General features: G+C 43.7%; 1 protein-coding gene across 1 annotated transcript in view; it reads right to left on the bottom strand.

Moving 5' to 3' along the window:
• Positions 1-19,577, bottom strand: part of LOC135898888 (DNA damage-binding protein 1-like) — a 62,014-nt gene that overhangs the window by 15,423 nt on the left and 27,014 nt on the right. Inside the window, exons 13-18 of the mRNA XM_065428082.2 lie at positions 18,836-18,931; positions 13,539-13,667; positions 12,294-12,406; positions 11,510-11,674; positions 5,875-6,140; positions 4,516-4,625 (exon numbers count right to left, since the gene is read on the bottom strand). Coding sequence (XP_065284154.1) covers positions 4,516-4,625; positions 5,875-6,140; positions 11,510-11,674; positions 12,294-12,406; positions 13,539-13,667; positions 18,836-18,931 — 879 coding nt within the window. The remainder of the gene's footprint in view (positions 1-4,515; positions 4,626-5,874; positions 6,141-11,509; positions 11,675-12,293; positions 12,407-13,538; positions 13,668-18,835; positions 18,932-19,577) is intronic.

Raw genomic sequence — 19,577 nt, 5'->3', positions numbered from 1 at the left:
AAAATGCGTGCGGAACAAGTGCCTGTGATTCAAATCTGGATCAGCCAATAGGAGTGCTTCCTGTGTCCGCATGGCAGCAGTAACAAATCCCGACACATTTCTTAAATTTCTCTTTTGCTTTTTTTGCTCTATTTCTGCACTGCAAAATACGGTGCCATGGCTGTTCGAAGGTCAGATCTCTCCTCTTGATGATGGTTCCAAAATGGCAGCATTATGTTGATGGAAAGTCATGCTTCAAGGTGCAATGACACCTCCCGATGACTGATTTCCTACCCGATTTTTGTCAGCAGCACACTAAAAAAGTGTGATTTTCTCAACTTCTAGGTCACTTTTCACAATTTCACAATTTACTTATTTATTAGTAAAAATACAGATAATTGCATGTGCGTAGTATACATAAGGAGGTCCCAAAGTCAAAGACTCTATCGGGACCTCCTGCTAAAGACACTTATGATGTTATGCAAAGTTTAAAGCAACAGTAGTATAGATGAGAACTAAGAGTAATATCGAAACATGTTTATAGCATATGAGTAATAAGAACACTTGTTAACAGCAGGACAATATAAAAAAAAAAACGGAATACAAAAAAAATGAGGAGAGTTTCAGTACGTATTTATTATGAATGATTTTAGTTCTTTTTTAAATTGGTATAAATTATTTGCATTTTTGATGATAGGGGGTAAAGTGTTCCAAAGCGATATAGCGGAAAATTCCGCAGTCTGTTTACCATAGTTAGTTCGCACTTTAGGTAGAAGAAAATTATTATTGAGTGCAAATCTAGTGTGACTACGAGCTATTAGGTCACAAGGTGAGAAGCAGATTGATGGTAGTTCCTTAGTCATATATTTGTAGAATAAAATTCCTAGATTATATTTGGTCAGTTCTGAAATGGTTAGGATGTTGTTTTCATGTAGTAAGGATTTTCCATTAGCAAAGCGTGAACTGCTTGTAATTATTCTTATGGACTGGTTCTGGATTACCTGGAGGGATGCCAAGTGAGTGTTATAAGTGTTACCCCAGCATAGTATGCCGTAGTTAATATGAAAGTGAATGAATGAGTAGTATAGCGAGATTAATGTATTATGTGTAAAGTAGGGACGAGTTTTAATTAGAACGTGAATACCGTATGCTATTTTCTTTTTGATGTGAGAAATGTGATCTTTATATTTCAAGCTGCAGTCAAGAGAAATCCCAAGAAAAGATGAGCATGGACTGGGAGAGATGGAGTGTGAGCCGAAAGTTAAAGAAGGGGAGAATGCCGAATGTTGTTGATGTGAGGAAAATACAACAAATTTAGTCTTAGTGGCATTAATGGATAATAGGTTGGCATTACACTAACTTAAAACATTTTGTAGATCAGTATTTAGCTTGTTAATAAGAAGTGACATGTGTTTATCAGAGGAAAATATGGTAGTATCATCAGCGTACAGAATGCACTTAGTAGAGGACAAACAGTTAGGTAGGTCATTGATATAAATCAAAAACAGTAGTGGTCCTAGGATGGATCCTTGAGGGACGCCAATGTTAGTGGTTTGTTCTCTGGAGTAGACGTTAGATACAGACACAATTTGAACCCTATTTGATAAGTAACTTTTTAATGAGAGCGCAGGACCACGAACACCGATAGCCTCAAGTTTAGTAAAAAGGATAATGTGGTTTAAGCAGTCGAATGCCTTTGTTAGATCAATGAAAACTGAGCCTGCAAAATAGACCATCGTCAATTATTTTTTTTAATTGGTCAGTTAGATGTATGAGTGCCAAATCTGTGGAGTATCCATTACGAAAGCCAAATTGGCATGAAGAGAGAATGTTAAATTTAGTGAGATATTTGGTTAGACGCATTGCGATTAATTTCTCCAAAACTTTGCTGAAAAAGGGTAAAATACATATAGAGCAGTAGTTATGTATTCATGTACTGTCACCTTTCTTTAGAACTGGAATGACTTTACCGCGTTTAAGCTCGTTAGGAAACATGCCAGTCTTGAATATCGAATTAGTAATATGAGACATGATATCAGAAATTAGGTGGGCAATCATTTTAATGGTAGCAGGTAGAACTTCATCTATTCCAGCACTGGTGGGTTTTAGGTGACATATAACGTTATATATTTCTTCTGGCGTTGTGGGGAAAAGAAAAAATGTGTGAGGGAGACGATTAAGTTGAGTGACTTGTGAAGGAGAGGGTGTGTCATTATCAAAAAAGTAGGAGTATTCCAAACATTTGCTCACGTGGTAGAAAAATGCCCGGGATTGCAAAAAAAAGTCACCAACGATTACGATACTCCCTAATGCAAATTTTGAGCACAGCTGCCTAGGTTTGGAGTTCACAATATATGGCATCAAAGAATCTGATTCTGAATGACAGGGTCCTCTTGGCAGCAGCGCTGAGCCTCAGGCAGCTCGTTTAGCAGCACCAGGAGACGAAACAGTTCCATCGGTTGCGTCACTCACTGTTCGGAGAGAAAGCATGGCTCGCGCGGAGCACATTCTTTAGTGACGGCATCGCAAGCAACATAGCCCATGCTCAGTGGCTTATAAGCCCACGCCAGTGGTGGAGGCGCTCACCGCATGCCTGCTCACGGCCGTGGATCATGTATTGTGCGGCACTCCACTTTCCTCCTCACCCATTCACCATACTCTTCTCCACTTTCCTCTCCATTCTTGTGCTGTGCCCTCCTCTGTTGTCCTCTCTGTGCTCTCTTTGCTCTCGCTGTCTTTCACCCTTGTCGCGCTCCGCGCTCACTCTTTCATCCTTTATTGCGCTCACTCACTCAGTTACACCGATGCTCAATGTAGGAACACGCACCCCAGAGTTGCTCTCTGAAAGAATTAGAAATCTTGACCAGTCAACTGGAGCACCCGATGCAGTCAGCAGCCAAACAGAGCAATGGGGAGAACTCTGGCAATGACCCATATACACCGCTGTTCTCTGCTACCTCTGAGCGGGACGAGTCCAAGTGTGTACCACTTGAAGAAAATAGACCAGCATGCAGTCACCGTGTATACTCAACAAGCTACGTGCCACACTAGTGCACAATGTATACAGCCAGGAGTGGTGCAGGCACAAGGACAGCGCACGCAAGCAGCCCAGCACGAGGATGGTGTGCGCATGGCTGTAAGCGCAATTGAGCGCATACGCAGCTGTGCACCCTGCTTTAGAGGCAATCTGCTGCGTGTGCAAACAGTGGGCATGCCGAGACGGCGTGGCATCATGCAAGCTGTCTTACGGCGCGTCTAGTATTTAGTATTTAGCAGTTCAGTAGTTGCGTAATCTTAAGTTTCGGTGACCCATTAGAGTGAGAGGAAGACGAAACATTTGCTCCCCGCTGCTGGCGCTTATGATAGCATCGTCTCAGTTCGGGTGTCGCTATCAGCCGCAAAAACGAGTGCACGCAAATGCGTGGCTGACTATGCTTAATTCGTACTGCCGATGTGAAAATACTGTCGACGTGGCGTAAAACCATATCATTTGTTGCCGACACCCAAATTCATCCAAATAAATTGTTTTTTCATTCAAATTTCCCTTTTTTGATTGCTAGATAAATCTGAAAACTCTGCGGCCTCCTTCTGAGTAAGAAAAATCGATCAGCGACTGTACTTATTTTTATTTGCATGGCAGGTTGAATTTCAATTAAATGAAATTTCGATATAACGAAGAAAATTGCTGATTTTACCTATTTTGTTATATCGAAGTCCAACTGTACCAACACACTGCACATAAATCGCACAGGAAGACCGGTCCTACAAGACAGCAAGTTTTGATAAGCAGTACCAATTCTCAAGCAGTAGATTGTTATACAGACACACACACTCAAATTGGGGAAAGCTTGACGAGTTGATACACTGTCTGGTCTGCCACTGCACTTTGCTGTCTTTCAAAGTTTTGAAATGCTATTTGGCACTGCCCATGCTCTGTTGCACAGTTGTGTGAAAGAGGCAGAATTGTTTTTCACTGCTTTGGAAAAAGAAATCTCTTATTGGATATATTAGGTGACAATTACTATGGTGTTGCAGATGGGCATTTGCCAGTTAGTGCATGCTACGGTTTAGTACGTACTTATGCCATGTTCCTGAGGTACATATTAACGAAGTTTCTCAGTAATAATTAGCACCTTTGCTTTGTAGCAAACAGAGCCGCCCCAAAAGTAATATGCAAATTCCACTTTAGCAAGCACAAATCACAAATAAGATCACTTCATTGCAATCTACGGTTTATATATATATATATATATATATATATATATATATATATATATAGTGTGTGTGTGTGTTTGTGTGCGTGTGTGTGTGTGTGTGTGTGTGTGTTTGTTAAGCTTCACTAAGTCAGAAGCAAAAGCAGCCAAACAGCTTATGAGGCAGAAGACATTTCCTTCATGTAAAGAGTAGTACGGCTTTCGATACACAGAAGGAGCGTGAAAAATAGCCGTAACTGTATATAGACAATGATGAAATGCTAGGTTGAGCTACTACGTATAGACGATAAACTGAACTCCATTTCACATTCATGTATCCTACCTGTCCTTCTGGCAAACAAACAAATTTGTCGTAGATTCTACCCCGAGGAAAGTGTCATCATCCAAGATCTCCACAGAGGTCATCCAGTTGGTCTGGTAGTCTCTTGCAATCTGGAATTTAGTTTAGCCCATTAAGACACATATTATTACAGCTTACCCTTGGCAAAGAATTTCATACCTCACATATTTCATGTATAAGGGGTGAAGATGCATTTAAACAAGACACAGACGACTAGGCTAAGCCACACTGCAGTTTCTATCGATTACTAAGCGCAACTAAATCCTAATCTTGTGTACACGACAATGCTCAGCCACTCAGCGTGGGAGCCTGAGGTCCTTATTGATGTCGAATGCACACTGCAGTAAACATGTTCAGAGTACAGAAGGAACACCAAACAGCCAAGTTATTGCAAAACAGGGCACACATATATTTTCCAACATGACACATGTTCATTTCAAAACGATCTTCTAATAAATCCCTTTGCATCTTCTAATATTAAAATGACATGGCACTAGCTTCCACTTTTACAAAGAAGAAGCAGATTATAAACTGAAAACCTTCTAAAATGTATGTCTACCAACATTGCTAAAAAGATGTGTCATTATGTAAGAAGTTGAAAGATCTGGGCTGTATCAAGCAAGGATTCTTTTATAATGGTTCTCTTTAGCTCTTGTCACTCATCGCAGTGAGTGGCCAATACTGGTGATAAGGAAGGCGTGATGTCATGTCAGCCAAAGAATCTAAAATAAAAATAATCATAACAGTCAGAATACAGCCCTGGATTACAATCACAGGATAGAGAAGTGGCTCAGTCATGTGACACGCATCCCTTATCATACGGACAGGCAGGATATGATTTTCTCTGAAATGCTCCTTATACACAGTGCTACAGACACTAATGCAGCAGAGAGGTTATCACAAGCAGAAATATTTAAAAAATCAGATGACCTTTGAAATGCATAGAAGCAAAGAAAGCCAGCAGTAGTCTTAAAGGCATATAAGTCTTATAAGCCTGTAAGCAAGGGCTGTGTGCAATAAGTATCGGCATTCAAATGTACCCACTCACCTTCTAAATTATAATTACAGTTATAAGGGATGCTTTAGTTGGGGGTTTCAGATTAACTTGACCACCTGGGGTTCTTTGACATGCACCTAAATCTAAGTACACAAGCATTCTTGCCTCCTTTCTTCATGAAAATGAAGCCAGGAATCGAACCTTTAACCCCATGCACGCATTCACTTTGTAAAAAATGAACTAACGATTTCACTCGCACGCAAAATGCCACACGAACTAGGGCCAGAAGAGCTCACAGTGCAAGCCATGGCACCACAGACACCACAACAAAGCAGCAGTCGTACCTCCTCGAAGCTTCCCTCCAGGGGCTTGTACGCCAGCAAGCACATGGATCGCATGAGATCGCCGACGAGCACAAAGTCCCCCTTGGCACGCAAGTAGAGTGCTAGGATGTTGTTGAAGTGGCTGCACTCGTTCCGCAGCTCCCTCTCCGCATTCCATTCAAACAGCCGCACTGTGCTGTTGATAGAGGCCAGAAGCTTGCCATTGAACTCTAGCATGGAGTAAGGCGCTCCTTTGATCTCCTGCTCCGCTACCTGTTCCAGCTTGCCTGCACATTTATACAGGTATGAGCATCGAGATTCCTGAAAGGTATGTACAAATGCATACAAAACAAGCAAAAGCAATATTCCATGAATACTTTTAGCTAGGGGTGTGCGAATATTAGAATATTCAATTTAAAATAAAATAGCGAACGCTCCAGTAATTTGATTCAGGAATAAAATATCTAGTATTCTATTTCTCGATTACCTATTTATTCGAATCTAATGCGCACTTTATTTTCGATAAAAGGGGTCCATCAATTGTGTGTGCGTTAGAATAGAGTACGACCCTAAATCTTGGTTGGTTAGACAGTGCGGCCACACTGTCAAGCCATTTAGGCCGAATTGGAGCAGCGTCGTTGAGTGTAGGCGACTACAGTTAAGATTTTACACCAAATCAACGCAGATATATTCACAGTGGTTGCAGAACTCTCTGAAAACCAACAAACTAGTTCTTTAACAAAAGCGAGCATATGGGATGACCATGTTCATGGCTGCCATCTTTGTGAAACACTGCTCAGTGACCCCTCATTCCGAATATTGTCCATAGACTTTAGAGACCATTGTTTGCCTTTCAATGACATTCGAAGGGTGCAAACCCTGTTTACATGGACGGCAGATGGATGTGGACGAAAAGAAAAAGGGTGTGGAGAGGATGTCCCACGAACTTGCTGTGAGCCTCCCGATTTAAAGATTCTACAGTCAGTGCCAACCGCGTTGGATGTATGGGGCACTGATGACCATGCAAAGTGGTGCTATGTGACGTGATGCGCATAGCCCATTTTTGTCTGTCACGCAGATGTGCCTTAACAAGCTGATGATAACCCACGGACACCTGTCATAAAGATAGGAAAAAATCTTTTTTCTGGAAGAAAAATGGAAAGCAGAACCTCCTAGGCAGTAGAAGATTTGCATTAAGCATAGTATGACCTACTATTAAACTGAAAACCCCATTGGTATTTAGGACAACTTTGCTAGTTCTTCAGATTAGGACAGAAAGCAGTACTTGATTCTGTTTGACAGACATCGTATTGATAAAAAATATTTTCCAGATCTTTGTATGTGAACCGAGTTGTTACCAGATCTAGCATACTAATTTGGTGTTACCTTTAATAAGAGTAGAGCATACTATACATCTAGATTCCTAAGCATCTAAGTTATTGATAGCTAGCAATATTCTTGTTATGTAGTGCAAGTAGCCCCCTGAGCATGTGCAGCCCCGTGTTTTGATGTGAAAGCATCAGATGGCTCATTAAGCGAAAAAGTTGCTGTGCAGCATCAGTAGCAGCCTAAATTCCCATTGGCTGCGATGCCACATATTGAGCATGCCTCGACGAAGTTCCCATTGGCTGCGATGCCAAAGCACGTGGGTGCCTCGACGGAGCAGAGTGGGCAAAAGGCAACTCCTGTTGGTGCACTAGTGCTAGGTGTTGTATTAGGGGAACGAGCATCGCTACAATGCCATGTCACCCTCACTCTTGCTCTCGGATGCCTGTGATATTCACGCATTCCTTTTCCACACAAGCTCTCACCTGTGTTCTTCAAAATGTGCCAAGCATCTCAACGCGTTCGCTTGCCCGCGAGTTCACAACTCAGGACATTAATGCTTTCGCATTCACAACTCATAATAGGTGCTTAGGTGCCCTCAGATATTTTCTGCGCAAAATTTGTAATCATAAAAGCTTGTGCTAACATTTCTGATATTCAATATTCGATTCAAAATCTAGTAGTTGATATTCGCACACAAGCAGTGTGCCGATTCCTGCCACCATTAGATTTAAAGACTGCAGACGTTGACAGTGTGGCTTCATCGCGTGCCAAACTGAATAATGAAATAATTGAGCAAGTTCTCCCACCGTCAAACAGCGACTCTGACTCAGATGATGATGTGCTGTGTGCTCTGGAGCCTTCCACATGCGGATCTGACTCAAGCCTTTGCAGTCCTTGCATCGGTGTACAGCAAAACTCCAAACTGGCAGAAATACAGGCAGACTTGGTTGCAGTTACTTATGTTCCCCGTGGAGCCCGAATTATCGGTCGCCGACTGTATAACAAAGTGTGTTTGCATACGATTTCAATATACAGTCGAATCTCAATAATTCAAACTCGATGGGGAACGAAAATTTGTTATAAAAAGTTTGAATTAAAAGAAGGACTTGTTCCTGAAGTACTTGTGCATCATACTATGATTCATGAATGGTGCAAGTTGTGAAATATCGCGGCGTGCAAGCACACAGCGAGCGAGGACCACGAAACTGCCTGTGCCAGCCAATGCTTGCCTCCCGATAACGGCAGAAAACGAAACTTCAGGAAGCGGGCTAAGCTGGCGCTGGGCCGGTGCGGAGGCAGGCACGTGCGGAGACCACTGAAGGTGAAGGAGCTACAAGGGAGTTGAGAGGCAAGGCGAGGGGAGTGCAGTTGCAAGGAGGGGCAGGAGGGAAGTGGATTTGCTTTCCTGCCAGCTTGATGGACGGCGCTAATCACCTCTGCCACCTAAGCCCCCTTACTGCCTCCTAGGACTGCCACGGCAGAGTTGCCGAGGCCCGACTGGGCCTCCACCACTACTTCCCTCTGCGTGCTCCCATGCTTTTTCCTTCGTCTGCTGACAGATCAGCGCTGCATTCACGTTCTTTGTCTTGCGTTCTTAACACATCATGTCTTTTGAAGATGAAGTTGTTGCCACTGATCATATTCATGTTGGCGCGCTCTCTTCTGTTGCGGCGCCGCCGCATGCAAAAGATAAGGAGAATAAGGTACTGGGTGTCACCTTCGCGAACTTGTATTAAGGGCCTTTCTTGTTGTACAAAATCGGATGTGGCGCACTGTCTCTGACAATCTTACCATTGGGACGTCTCAGTTTAGACTCGTCATTGTAAAAAAAAGCTGCAGCTTCGCTCAAAAGGCAAAGCACCGATTGCGATAGCCAGTTAGCGGGCAGCTTTACGAAGCAAGGATAGCACTTTTATCAGCCATATAAGCTTGCAAACATAGGCACACTAAGTAAATTGATAAGCATGGTGTCACACGTGCACAAGCAAACGTGAACATGTCTCATTCGATGACCGCAGAAACACGCTGTCAAAACACTTGTATGCACGGCAGCAGTAGCGAGCAAAGTGACATTCATGCTGTCTATCGCTTCAACGTAAGGCGAGTGCCGAGAACACACAGCACACACAATGCCACGAGCCACCAACGCACCCCCAAAGCAGATCGCTCTCAGGATACGGCTGCATGCGCACAGCCACGACATGTGCACTTGCAGCCGGAGTACAATGCCGCCCTGCCCTCAGTGCTTCGCAACGTTGGGTGCCTCGCACACAACGAAAGATGGTGTGCTTCCTCCCCGCTCCGTCTCTTTCACACGGGCGAGATTGAGCCGCCAATCGTCGGCTCCTCTCAGATGCTTTCACTTGAACATACAGTGTAGGGCATGCAGCAATGGTGTTATCGCGCTTGTACTTTATACGGAGCGTCGCGCACGACGTCGTGGGGTCTCTCCTAAGCTTTTCCTCTATGGCGGGGTCAGAACAATGCTGGTCGGGGGTGCAGGCACATGATTTGGCAAGCAGCTGAAAGCATTGCCGGAGTGCGGTATGTTTGAATTAACTGTCACAAATGCTTGTGCATTCGAATTACTAAGCGTTTTCGCCCATTGGTATACACATAACTGATGAAACGGTCAAATGAATGAGCTACAAGCCGCTGCTTGCAAACGCACCTATCAAATCGTGCTCCATGCAACAAGAGCACGAGCTGAAGTGGAGCTGCACCGTGTTCCGTATAAAGTCCAAGTGCAATAAGATCCTGTCGCACCTCACGCATTGTGTGCTTTAAGTGCAAGTGAAGGTGCGCAAGGATGAGACGAGAAAGATGGCGGCTTCATGAGTGCCGCCTTCTCACGCTAGCAAGGATGGGTGGGGGGAGAGAGAGAGAGAAGGAGATTCTTGATGGGAAGGAAAGGTTGGGGTAAAGTGCAGCGCAGTAACTGTCTCTCAGCAGAGGACACCTCAACCGCGCTGCACAAGGGGAAGGGAATGAAAGTAGGGGGAGAGAAAGAGCACCAGAAACAGCACGCCGCGGAAATGTGAGGGAGCTAAAGGCGGTCGGCGGGGAGCTCGCAGTAACTCAATCCAGCACGTGAGAGAGGGTGGGTGCCGGGGTGGAGTTGGGGGGCAAGTGGGCGCTTGTCTCGATTTCTGGCGCACATCTCGTCTGTGGCTGTGCCAGGCTGTAAGTGCGGCTGAGCGCATATGCAGCCACGCACCCTGCTTCAGAGGTACTAATCTGCCACCTGTGCAAAGAGTGGCCGTGCTGAGATGGTGTGGCACCATGTAAGCTGTTTTCCCATGCGTTCAGTATTGGAGAATGAGTAATCTCAAGTTTCGCTGACCCGTTGGAGAGAGAGGTCGACGAAGCATACCCTACCTGCTACCAGAGCTTTCATGATAGCGTGATTCCAGTGTGAGTGACGCAGTCAGCCACGGGGGCGGAGTGCATGCGAAAGCATGGCTGGCTTCACTTAATTCGTACTGCAGTGTGAAGATATCGCCATGTACGTGGAATGAAACCGTATCATTCGACACTGACACCCAAATTTATCAAAATAGTTTTCTCATTCAAATTTGTTTTTTTGATGGCTTGATACGTAATTCAGAAAATTGTGCAGTCCCTTTTCGTGTAAGAAAACTAGGTCGGCGACTGTACTTATTTGCATAAAATGTCGAATTTCAATACAATAAAATTTCTATATAACGACGCAAATTGCAGATTTTTACCGACTTCATTGTATCGAGGTTTAACTGTACTACCAGCAAAGATCAAACGGTAAAGCGCCACATGGAACACAGGTTTTGGTTATGGTTCTCTCCGGCAGTTGGCAATTATTTCTGCTTTTCTTAGTTCTATTTTTAGTACTATAACTAAGCCCCACTATTTATGTCGCCTAACGATAAAAACAGTCTTTTCAAGATGCCTTTTCTGGCTACAACTACTATTGTTGTCTTGAGAGTTGCACCATTTTCGTAAGAGACTTTGAATGAGTGTTCATAAATTTCATCACACTAAGTTTGACAATGCATTTACTAGAATGATCTGCTCAGCTATGCTGTACCTTAACTGCAGAAAAATACAGAAGCAGACGAATTGTGCTTGTCGATCAACAGACCACTAATAATAAGCACAAAAAGACATTATTCGAAGCTCAAGGTTATTAGTTTAGATGACTTTAAGGAAGGGCGATTACGATGAGAGGAACTTCAGACCAGTGCTGATAATAGGCATGTAAAAAAATCAAAAACGAAAAAGAAATCAAAGCATACACGCATGTGCACAAACAATACCTCTGGCAGAGCATCCATACACAAGAACGACTTACCATCCACCCAGTGGAAGACTATTATGCGACCCTGCTTGGGGTCCGACTCGTCAGGCAGCACATTTGCCGTTCCAACTATGTAGTAGGTGTTGGGATCATTCCCCAGTCGAGTCGACACGATGCTCATTGCATACTCAGTCTGCATGAACTGGTGGGCATGTAACACTGCAATAAAAGCACGAGTTACTTAAATTATAACCACATACTTAAATATTTACGCAAATTTTATAGCCCACTGTCAAATTTTACAGATATACATGCCTGGATAAGCACACATTGCAGTAAAGAGTTGCCTATCGTGCCATTAGTACTACACACTCACGGTGATGAGCACTGTGCAAAGCAGCCAGATCATTTAGCACTGGGCTGGCCGCATTAACGCAGACAAAGCTGCACTGTCATGCACTGAAATAGTGGTATGGGTTGTTTTGCTCTGCAGCTACATATACACATTGGTGCACCTCTGATTTCAAGCAGATCTTCCCATTTGGGAGCATTTGTAATCGAAACTGTGGAGGGATTGGCTTTCATCATCAGTCTCCTAGTGCTTTAGCTTGCCATGTGACAAGTATGAATTCAGGGAGAAATACTTTGTGAATTATAGCTGAAATATGATGTAAAAAAATAATGAGAGATGCCATTTCAAGCTGGTAAGTTCACACAAAATCCTGCATTCCATTCCTGCAAGTATGGTAACAGAAGGGCTGCTTCTTTCAATGTCAGCTTTTTCGAAGGTAGACAACAAAAGAAAAATGAAAAACCTTGTACACATGAAACCACGTACCTTCGAAGGTGTGCTGGTCAATGATGAGGAGATTGTGAACTTCAACTTCTTGGCCAAGCTGGTCATTAGCTGTGCTCACTGCTCCAGGCTTGAACACAGAGCTCATGTTGGAGCTGCACAAGTATGCAAGAAGTACAGTCAAACCTTGATATAACGAACACGCATATAACGAATTATTGAATATATCGAACTCTTCCGAAATATTTTTGTCAAACACATGTATTTTTAACTTCCTATAGCGAACGCGGTTTGGCATAAAACGGATATAACGAACTTCGCGACGCCAAGCCCTACCTCACTTTAATAGCAGGCGGCAGGCTTCGTTGCACTACAAGTGTGTTGTGCGGCGCAGCAAACGTTCAGGACTACCTCGCAGGCGCTGACAGCACCAGAGATGCCACGTCATCATCGAGAGTAGACAGCCAAAGAAATCGTCCGCATCTCACAACCGCTGACAGCGCCGCATCAGCAGCGGCGGCAGCCGCGTGATGGAATGTTGCTTTTGCGTTTTAGTGTTGAGGCCTGGAACGATGAGGCCTGGAACGATTTTTCGCGTTTTGTTGCTGACATGCCCGCAACAATGACTGTAGAAGACTTCGTAGGTGGCGACGACATCTCAGCGACCACGGCTGTACTGACGGACGCCGAAATCGCTGTGGAAGTCTCTGAACATCCCGCAGACGAAGCTCAGGCTGACCCTGTAGACGATGAGAACATTCCGACTTCGCAAGAAGCACTTGCTGCGTTGGATTTACTGCGCCCCCACTGCAGTGCTATTGAGGGCAGTGGGTTTGCCCTTGCTGAGTGTTTGCAAACTGTGGAACAGGGCGTGATATGGAATGCGATCAACACCAAGAAGCAGGCCGCGATAACGCAGTTCTTTGTGCGTAAATAAATGAACGTGACCCAAGTAAGCATCGTTCGAGTTGCTGTGCCTTCTCTGATTGAATTTTGCTCCTCTTGCATGTATTTTTTACTAAATCTTATATTACGAATTATGGATATAGCGAACTAATTTCCGACTTTTTAACTGTTCGTTATAACGAGGTTTCACTGTATGTGCTCTCTATTCATTTCAAGCTAGCAAAAAGTGTAAGAGGGAACAGCAAACAGGATTTGCAAAAGTGCACATACACGCACACACACACGTGAAAAAGAACTAACATAAAACTGGACACAGAAAAAGGACTGAATAAAACTTTTGCCAACCCAATCATAACCGACACCTTGAAAAGAGGAACAGACCTGTATGTAACATTCTGTGCCTGTGTGCTTGCACTGGGCCTCACAGGTGTTAGGCCACTACTGCCCAAGATGTCGTTGCGAATGGTGATAATCCCAAACGTCTGCGTTGCTTCCTGGTAAGCAATCCTCCTGCGCACAAAAGCATCAGTACCATCAGTGACACAGGAAGTGCTAACTAAACATAGTTTCAAGCAGGGTGTCGAACAGAAACAAATATTGGGTTAATTCAGGTTCAACGCACTCCAATTTCATTCCCATTCAGTTCCTGTTAGGAGAAATAACAATTTTTAACTGTTTGCAACACTGAACTGGTTCGTAAACTGGTTTGGTGCAGTCCATTTTAACCTGCCCCATGGGTATTGCCAGGTAGTACTATCAACTTGTCCTCATGGCGTATGTGCGTTCTAAAGTGAGAGTTAGCAAGAATCCCTGCATCAGTGTAAGGTCTGCTTTGCTTCAACAATCCTTATTTTGACAGCAGAAGGGTCTGTTAATTTTAGTGCCGCTTGAGGTTTTTACTACAGGACTACTTTTTACTACAGGACCACATTAATTCCTACTGCATTACATAAATTACAACTTCGAACTTCTAGTCTGTAGCAAATAAAGAAATGAGCATTGGGCATTTTACTCAGTTTGCTGCTTTTTTACAAGTACGTGAGGACATTGGTGCTTCTGAACAATAAAGACTGGTTTGTGTCGAACCATACTCGATATTTTTTGTGCATTTGGGCATGGCACGTAGTCTTGTGCTAGTTAAGGGTGGACAAAAAAGTCGAAAGCACGCGTATTGTGCCCCATGAATTATTTCTACCACAGGGAAATGTACTCTGCATGGCTAAGCACCAAACATGCATTGAACCATGGCATGTAACAAAGGAATATTTCATGTGTTGTTTACAGCCGTGGTTACCACTCACTGAGAAGGTGACAATATTCATTAGCAACGACAGCGTTAAGATCACAACAAGTCATCCAACAGAAATCGTTGATATCAAGGACATTGTCTCTTCCGCTCTACGTGTTTATCTAGCTTCAGTAACATGTTGGGCTAATGACCTAATTGGGAGAGTTATCAGAAATGTTGATTCAGTGGAGCCCCTGAGACAACTTTGTGGCGGTGGAGCACAAGTGGCACGGCTGCAGGGGTGCAAGCGCCATTGTTACCAGCACGCACCCATTTGTCTACCCCCATTGTTGCACACACCGTAACTCACGAGTCACAGCAATATGCCCGTATTGTGCACTGATCGAAAAAGCTGGTATTTGAAGAATCGTGCAACTATTGAGTACCCGTTGCCGCCTCATACGCTTGAATCGTTTCATGTCGAACCAATAACCATTATTATTTTGTTCAGTTCAACTTCGGTTCGGTTTGGGATAAGGCACGATTCAAAAATACCTGTTTAGGATGGGTTCTGCCCAAATCTGCGGTTTGGGTATGGTATTTGGTTACAGTTTAGTTCCACACCCTGGTTTCAAGGTTATCACTGACACCATACACAGGAGTGGTGGTCTAATGCCTGACCAATAACAATGGGACTGCCACTACCACATCAGCTGGCATGCAGCAAAAATGAAATTTAAGTAGGAATGTGCAAGTATAAAATTTTCAATTTCGAAGTGAACTCAAATAATAAAATCTAAGTGCGATTCACATCAAATATTTACCAAATACATTTTTCAATACAAATGTTACCATTTTATAAAAAATGCAATTTCTTTCACCAACTGCAGGTAAGAAAAAAAATTTTAAAATAAGGTTTACTGCACAGTAAATAAAGTACAGTCGAACCACACTATAATGAACCAACTTACCTCGAATTATTCTGTATATTGAACAAGTTCTGAACATGGTATAGTTACAATGAGTATATATAGCAAAAATTACACTTACATTAACCCTTTCAGACGCTGTCCACACAATTGTGTACGGCAAGATAATGCATCAACAGCAAACCGCTGCTAATGCAATTATATTTAAAATGTGGTGCATACATCTGGAAACACTTATTATTAGAACAGTGCTGCAATTTTGAGTAGCGTTCATAATTTTTTTTAGGGAAATGAATGGGAAGGTAGACGGTTCGGTGTTTTTACTCTGTGTCAGTATGTTCAATGTAGCGGGTTCACTTCTTTCATTGTTGGTCACAATGTCATGCACCAGGCATGGTTTTCAAGTGGCTGGATAAGTACTTTTCAAGCTTTGCAAAACACGAAATAGTTTGTCCTCATATTTGATGTTCTTGTAGCGAGTTTTCGCATGGAGTCGAAATTTTTTAAGCTTGACAAAATTCATGAAAGAATTGAAAAGTCTTATTCTCTGCAGCTGTACACATTCTATGATTCTGAAGATGCAAGAGATATGGTGAAAGCAAGTTTTCAATCAACTTGATAAAGCGGCGTCTGAAAGGGTTAAAGAAATATAGTAGCGACTCCCGATATATGGAACGTTAAACAGTGCAAAAGTGCCCCTCCAAGTTCGCTTTCCCTCATGGCGGTGGGGAAACCCGGCGGCATGGCTCCATCCTATCCAACCGCTCTCCCTATCGTGACCATGCCATGACAGGTGAGCCGCCGACCCCCCCCCCCCCTTCAAAATGTTATCCTGGCCCGTGCGCAGCGCTTTCTCAGACAGCCAATCAGAGGCTCTTGTGCCCTTGTGCAAGATGGCGCAAGTGCGAGTTGTCTTGGTGCTTTTCTGGTTCCTTGTGTTTGCGCCTTGTAGGCCTTTTCCCGCAGTGTTGCAGTGATGAAGTGGCAGAATTTGCCTTTCACCGGGAAGCTCGAAATCATAAATCGGGTTGAACATGGTGCGAAATCGGATAATAAGGGGGAGATTAGGGCTAAAGCGGACAAACTTACGACCAGGTACAGCCGTGTACAAGTGTACAAGGCCGTGTACAAGTGATTCATCTGAACTTGCTTCAGATGTGCCGGCCTCCACGTGCCCAGTGATGACTGTAAATTCTGATGAGTGTGATGAAGTCGTTGCTGGTGCTGCCGAAGTTTGGAGCAAGCTGTCAGAATTTCCAGAAGCCATTGACAAATCAATGGCTGAAGAGTTTGTGAGTGCAGATGATGGTGTCGCGACCACGCGAGAGCCCGAAAACAAACACTACATTGCCGACATCGTAACGAGCACAAGTGAAAGCAGGCACAATGAGGAAAGCAATGACAGTCCTTTGCCCCCGTCCTCCAAGGTGATTGGTGCACTCACACTACTCCGGTGCTTCTGCGCAAATGTGGAAGGTTGTGGCCTCAACTGCTCCGACTCTTTAGATAATGTGGAGAAGTGCATGCTTCGCAGGCAGCACAATTGCCCAAGTAGGAGAAAATATGGGACTATTCGATGCGAAACTAAGCTTAGTTTCATCAATAAAGTGATTTTATAAATGGTATGTGCTTTTATGACGTCCAATTATTCAGCAGGCTTATATCGAATTATGCCCTATATCGAACTGATAGGCATTTTTTCCCCCCAAGTTCGATATAGCCGGGTTTGACTATATACAGAAAAAGTTATGCTTTGTGGTCAACAAAAATTCTCTAGTACACCACTTTTGTCTGACAGTATCGTAAATGCAATTATTTAATGCTGTCATGAAGGAAGGATAGCTGCTTGACATTTCGGGAAGCAGCAACACCCTCCTGCATGGTGCAATTCCTCCCGACACCGAAAACAGCTGCCTCAATGGACACACTGGCGTCCGGTATCGGCAGGTATCTCTTCGCAAGCCGAACCAACACTGGGAACTATGCTTACTTACACCACCACTCACATTGATCTTCTTTTTAGCCCAGAATTCCATCCTGCACATATCTTTCAACATGTGCTTGGGTAGTGAAAATTGCTGCCACAAGCAAGTGAAAATCGCTGCTGGTTGATAAGCTTATCAAAGTCTTTTAACAGGGCTAACGAGGAAGGAGCATTTTTCAGTAGTTTTCGTTGTTGAGGACATATCTGGGTTCCCTGGTGTTGAGATTTTCTTTGCTTATTTTAAAGCAAGGTTTTTAATCTAGTTTTGCATTGAAGCATCCTGGTAGTATTCAACTACTTTAGAACGAAGATCTAAAAACGTAGCCATGCTTGCTAATTGGTCAAATTTAAGTTTGGAAATCGTTTTTTTGAGCACATAGCTAGATTAGCAGCAGACATAGAGGTTTCCACCCGGAGACTGGTGTTGCCCAGATGCATGAAGAGGAAGCACAGTGTGGGTACTTAAGCTGATAGAGTTGGGCAGCTGTAAGCACCAGCAGGGGCCCTGTGAAAGTGTCCGCTTCTTTCATTTAATATGCTTCACCGCACGACAAATATGCTTCACCGCAATAGTACGTGTGCTTTGCCGCATAACAGGACTTTACTGCGGCGAAGCTGACCTAACGAACTGAAAACAGCATACCTGCCAACTTGAAGATTTGGAAATTCATAAAACTATCCCGACGGATGAAGGTGGGGGGGGGGGGGGAGGCGGCAGCACTATTTGGTTGTTAGAATAGAACCCTACCACCAACTGCAAAAGATATGGACACTTGAGGCACAGTCATCGAGTCGGAGCCGCTACCGCAATGTTGTCTTGGTATTGAAGAGGTCACATGTTCTTCTATGGATGCGAGAAGGCTGGTGCCTGGTTCGATAGGCATATTAAGTTTCCAGAGATGCAAGTCACACAGTCTGTCTCGCAGCAAAAATGACAAAGCTAAGTGGACACAATGAGACAGTCCCGTCGATCAGCTCAACAGCAGAGCCAGGGCAGTGTTCTGCCTTCCACTGCTGGCATGAGCATTGTGCTGAGCAGCTGGTCCAAGTGGAATAAACAGTAAACGTCAAGCTAAGTTATCTAATAGTTTCATTGGTTGCTGGCAAACATCAATAGCTTTCCACTGGTCTCATTTCATGCACCACTGATGCTTGATGCCGTGTGCCACGCCTTTGGCAACACTCGTCAGACCAGCATTATGAGATCCCTGATAGATCCCAGGCCAGTGTTTCTGCAGTGCAGTAGCAATAACCTCGTGTTGCATAGTGTGAAATATCACCCCTGCATTTTAACAGAACACAATTCAAGGAGCTCAAGTGCGATGCTAAATCTTGCCATTGCTGCTAATGCTTCGTGCAAAACTGCCAACAGTATTTGGTGCCATGTTCATGATTTAAAACCGTGGCTTCAAAACAAAGAGAACCCTGGCAACATGCCAAAGGTTTTGAAGTGACTGATATTTTCTCCAGTAAAAAACATAAAATAAAATGAAAATAAACTGAAGAAACGAGATGCGAAAAGGAAGGTGCAACTTGCCTTGGCAGCTCCCCAAGAGGCACAGTTCGAATGTGGAGCTTCTGAATCTCATCAATGGTACCAATGAGGAGGGTGTTGTCATTGGCAAGGGCAAGGCTGTGGATGAAAGCAGCAACAGGTCAAAAAACTATAAAACAGGATAAGGCTAAAAAGGCCACAACAATTTGTAGATCGCCTTAAGCAATCGCTGAAGGTGACTCTGTAAGTAAGCCGTCAATTGCATTAACAGATAAAGAACTTGTTTTCTTGAGGTAGCACATGTGCTCTCGTTCATTTTAAAATGGCAGTCATGGTTTGAATTTTGAAAGCATACTCATGTCGGTTTTATGCTTTGGGGGGGGGGAGGGGGCACTTTTGTCTCGGTGTCTCGGTATATATGCACATTACTCAAAATAAAAATCAGTTGGAAGTCAGCGCTTGTATTCGTCATTCCTTTGGTCCCTGTCTATGTACGCACTGAAAGTGATGTTTGCAATGCACCAATGCCTCTCTTGGGATCACTCAAACATTCTGCCGAGTCTCATCTTTCCTGCACAACAATTCACAATAGCTAAGAGTGGTTTGGCCTCAACATTATCACTTGCCAATTTGTCCATACTGCAATATTACATTCTGTCTACAATCATAGGCTGTGGCTTTCGAGGAGGCCACCAACTGTTATACCACAACATGATTTTCACTTTCAGAATGTAATATTGCAGGCATGGCTCCCTATCTTTCGCCTGCACCTTTAATCAAAGAA

The sequence above is a fragment of the Dermacentor albipictus genome, chromosome 3, assembly GCF_038994185.2.
Source record: "Dermacentor albipictus isolate Rhodes 1998 colony chromosome 3, USDA_Dalb.pri_finalv2, whole genome shotgun sequence".
NCBI classification, from domain to species: Eukaryota; Metazoa; Arthropoda; class Arachnida; order Ixodida; family Ixodidae; genus Dermacentor; species Dermacentor albipictus.
Note: the sequence above shows the minus strand (reverse complement) of the source record. Positions and strands in the feature narration are given on the sequence as shown.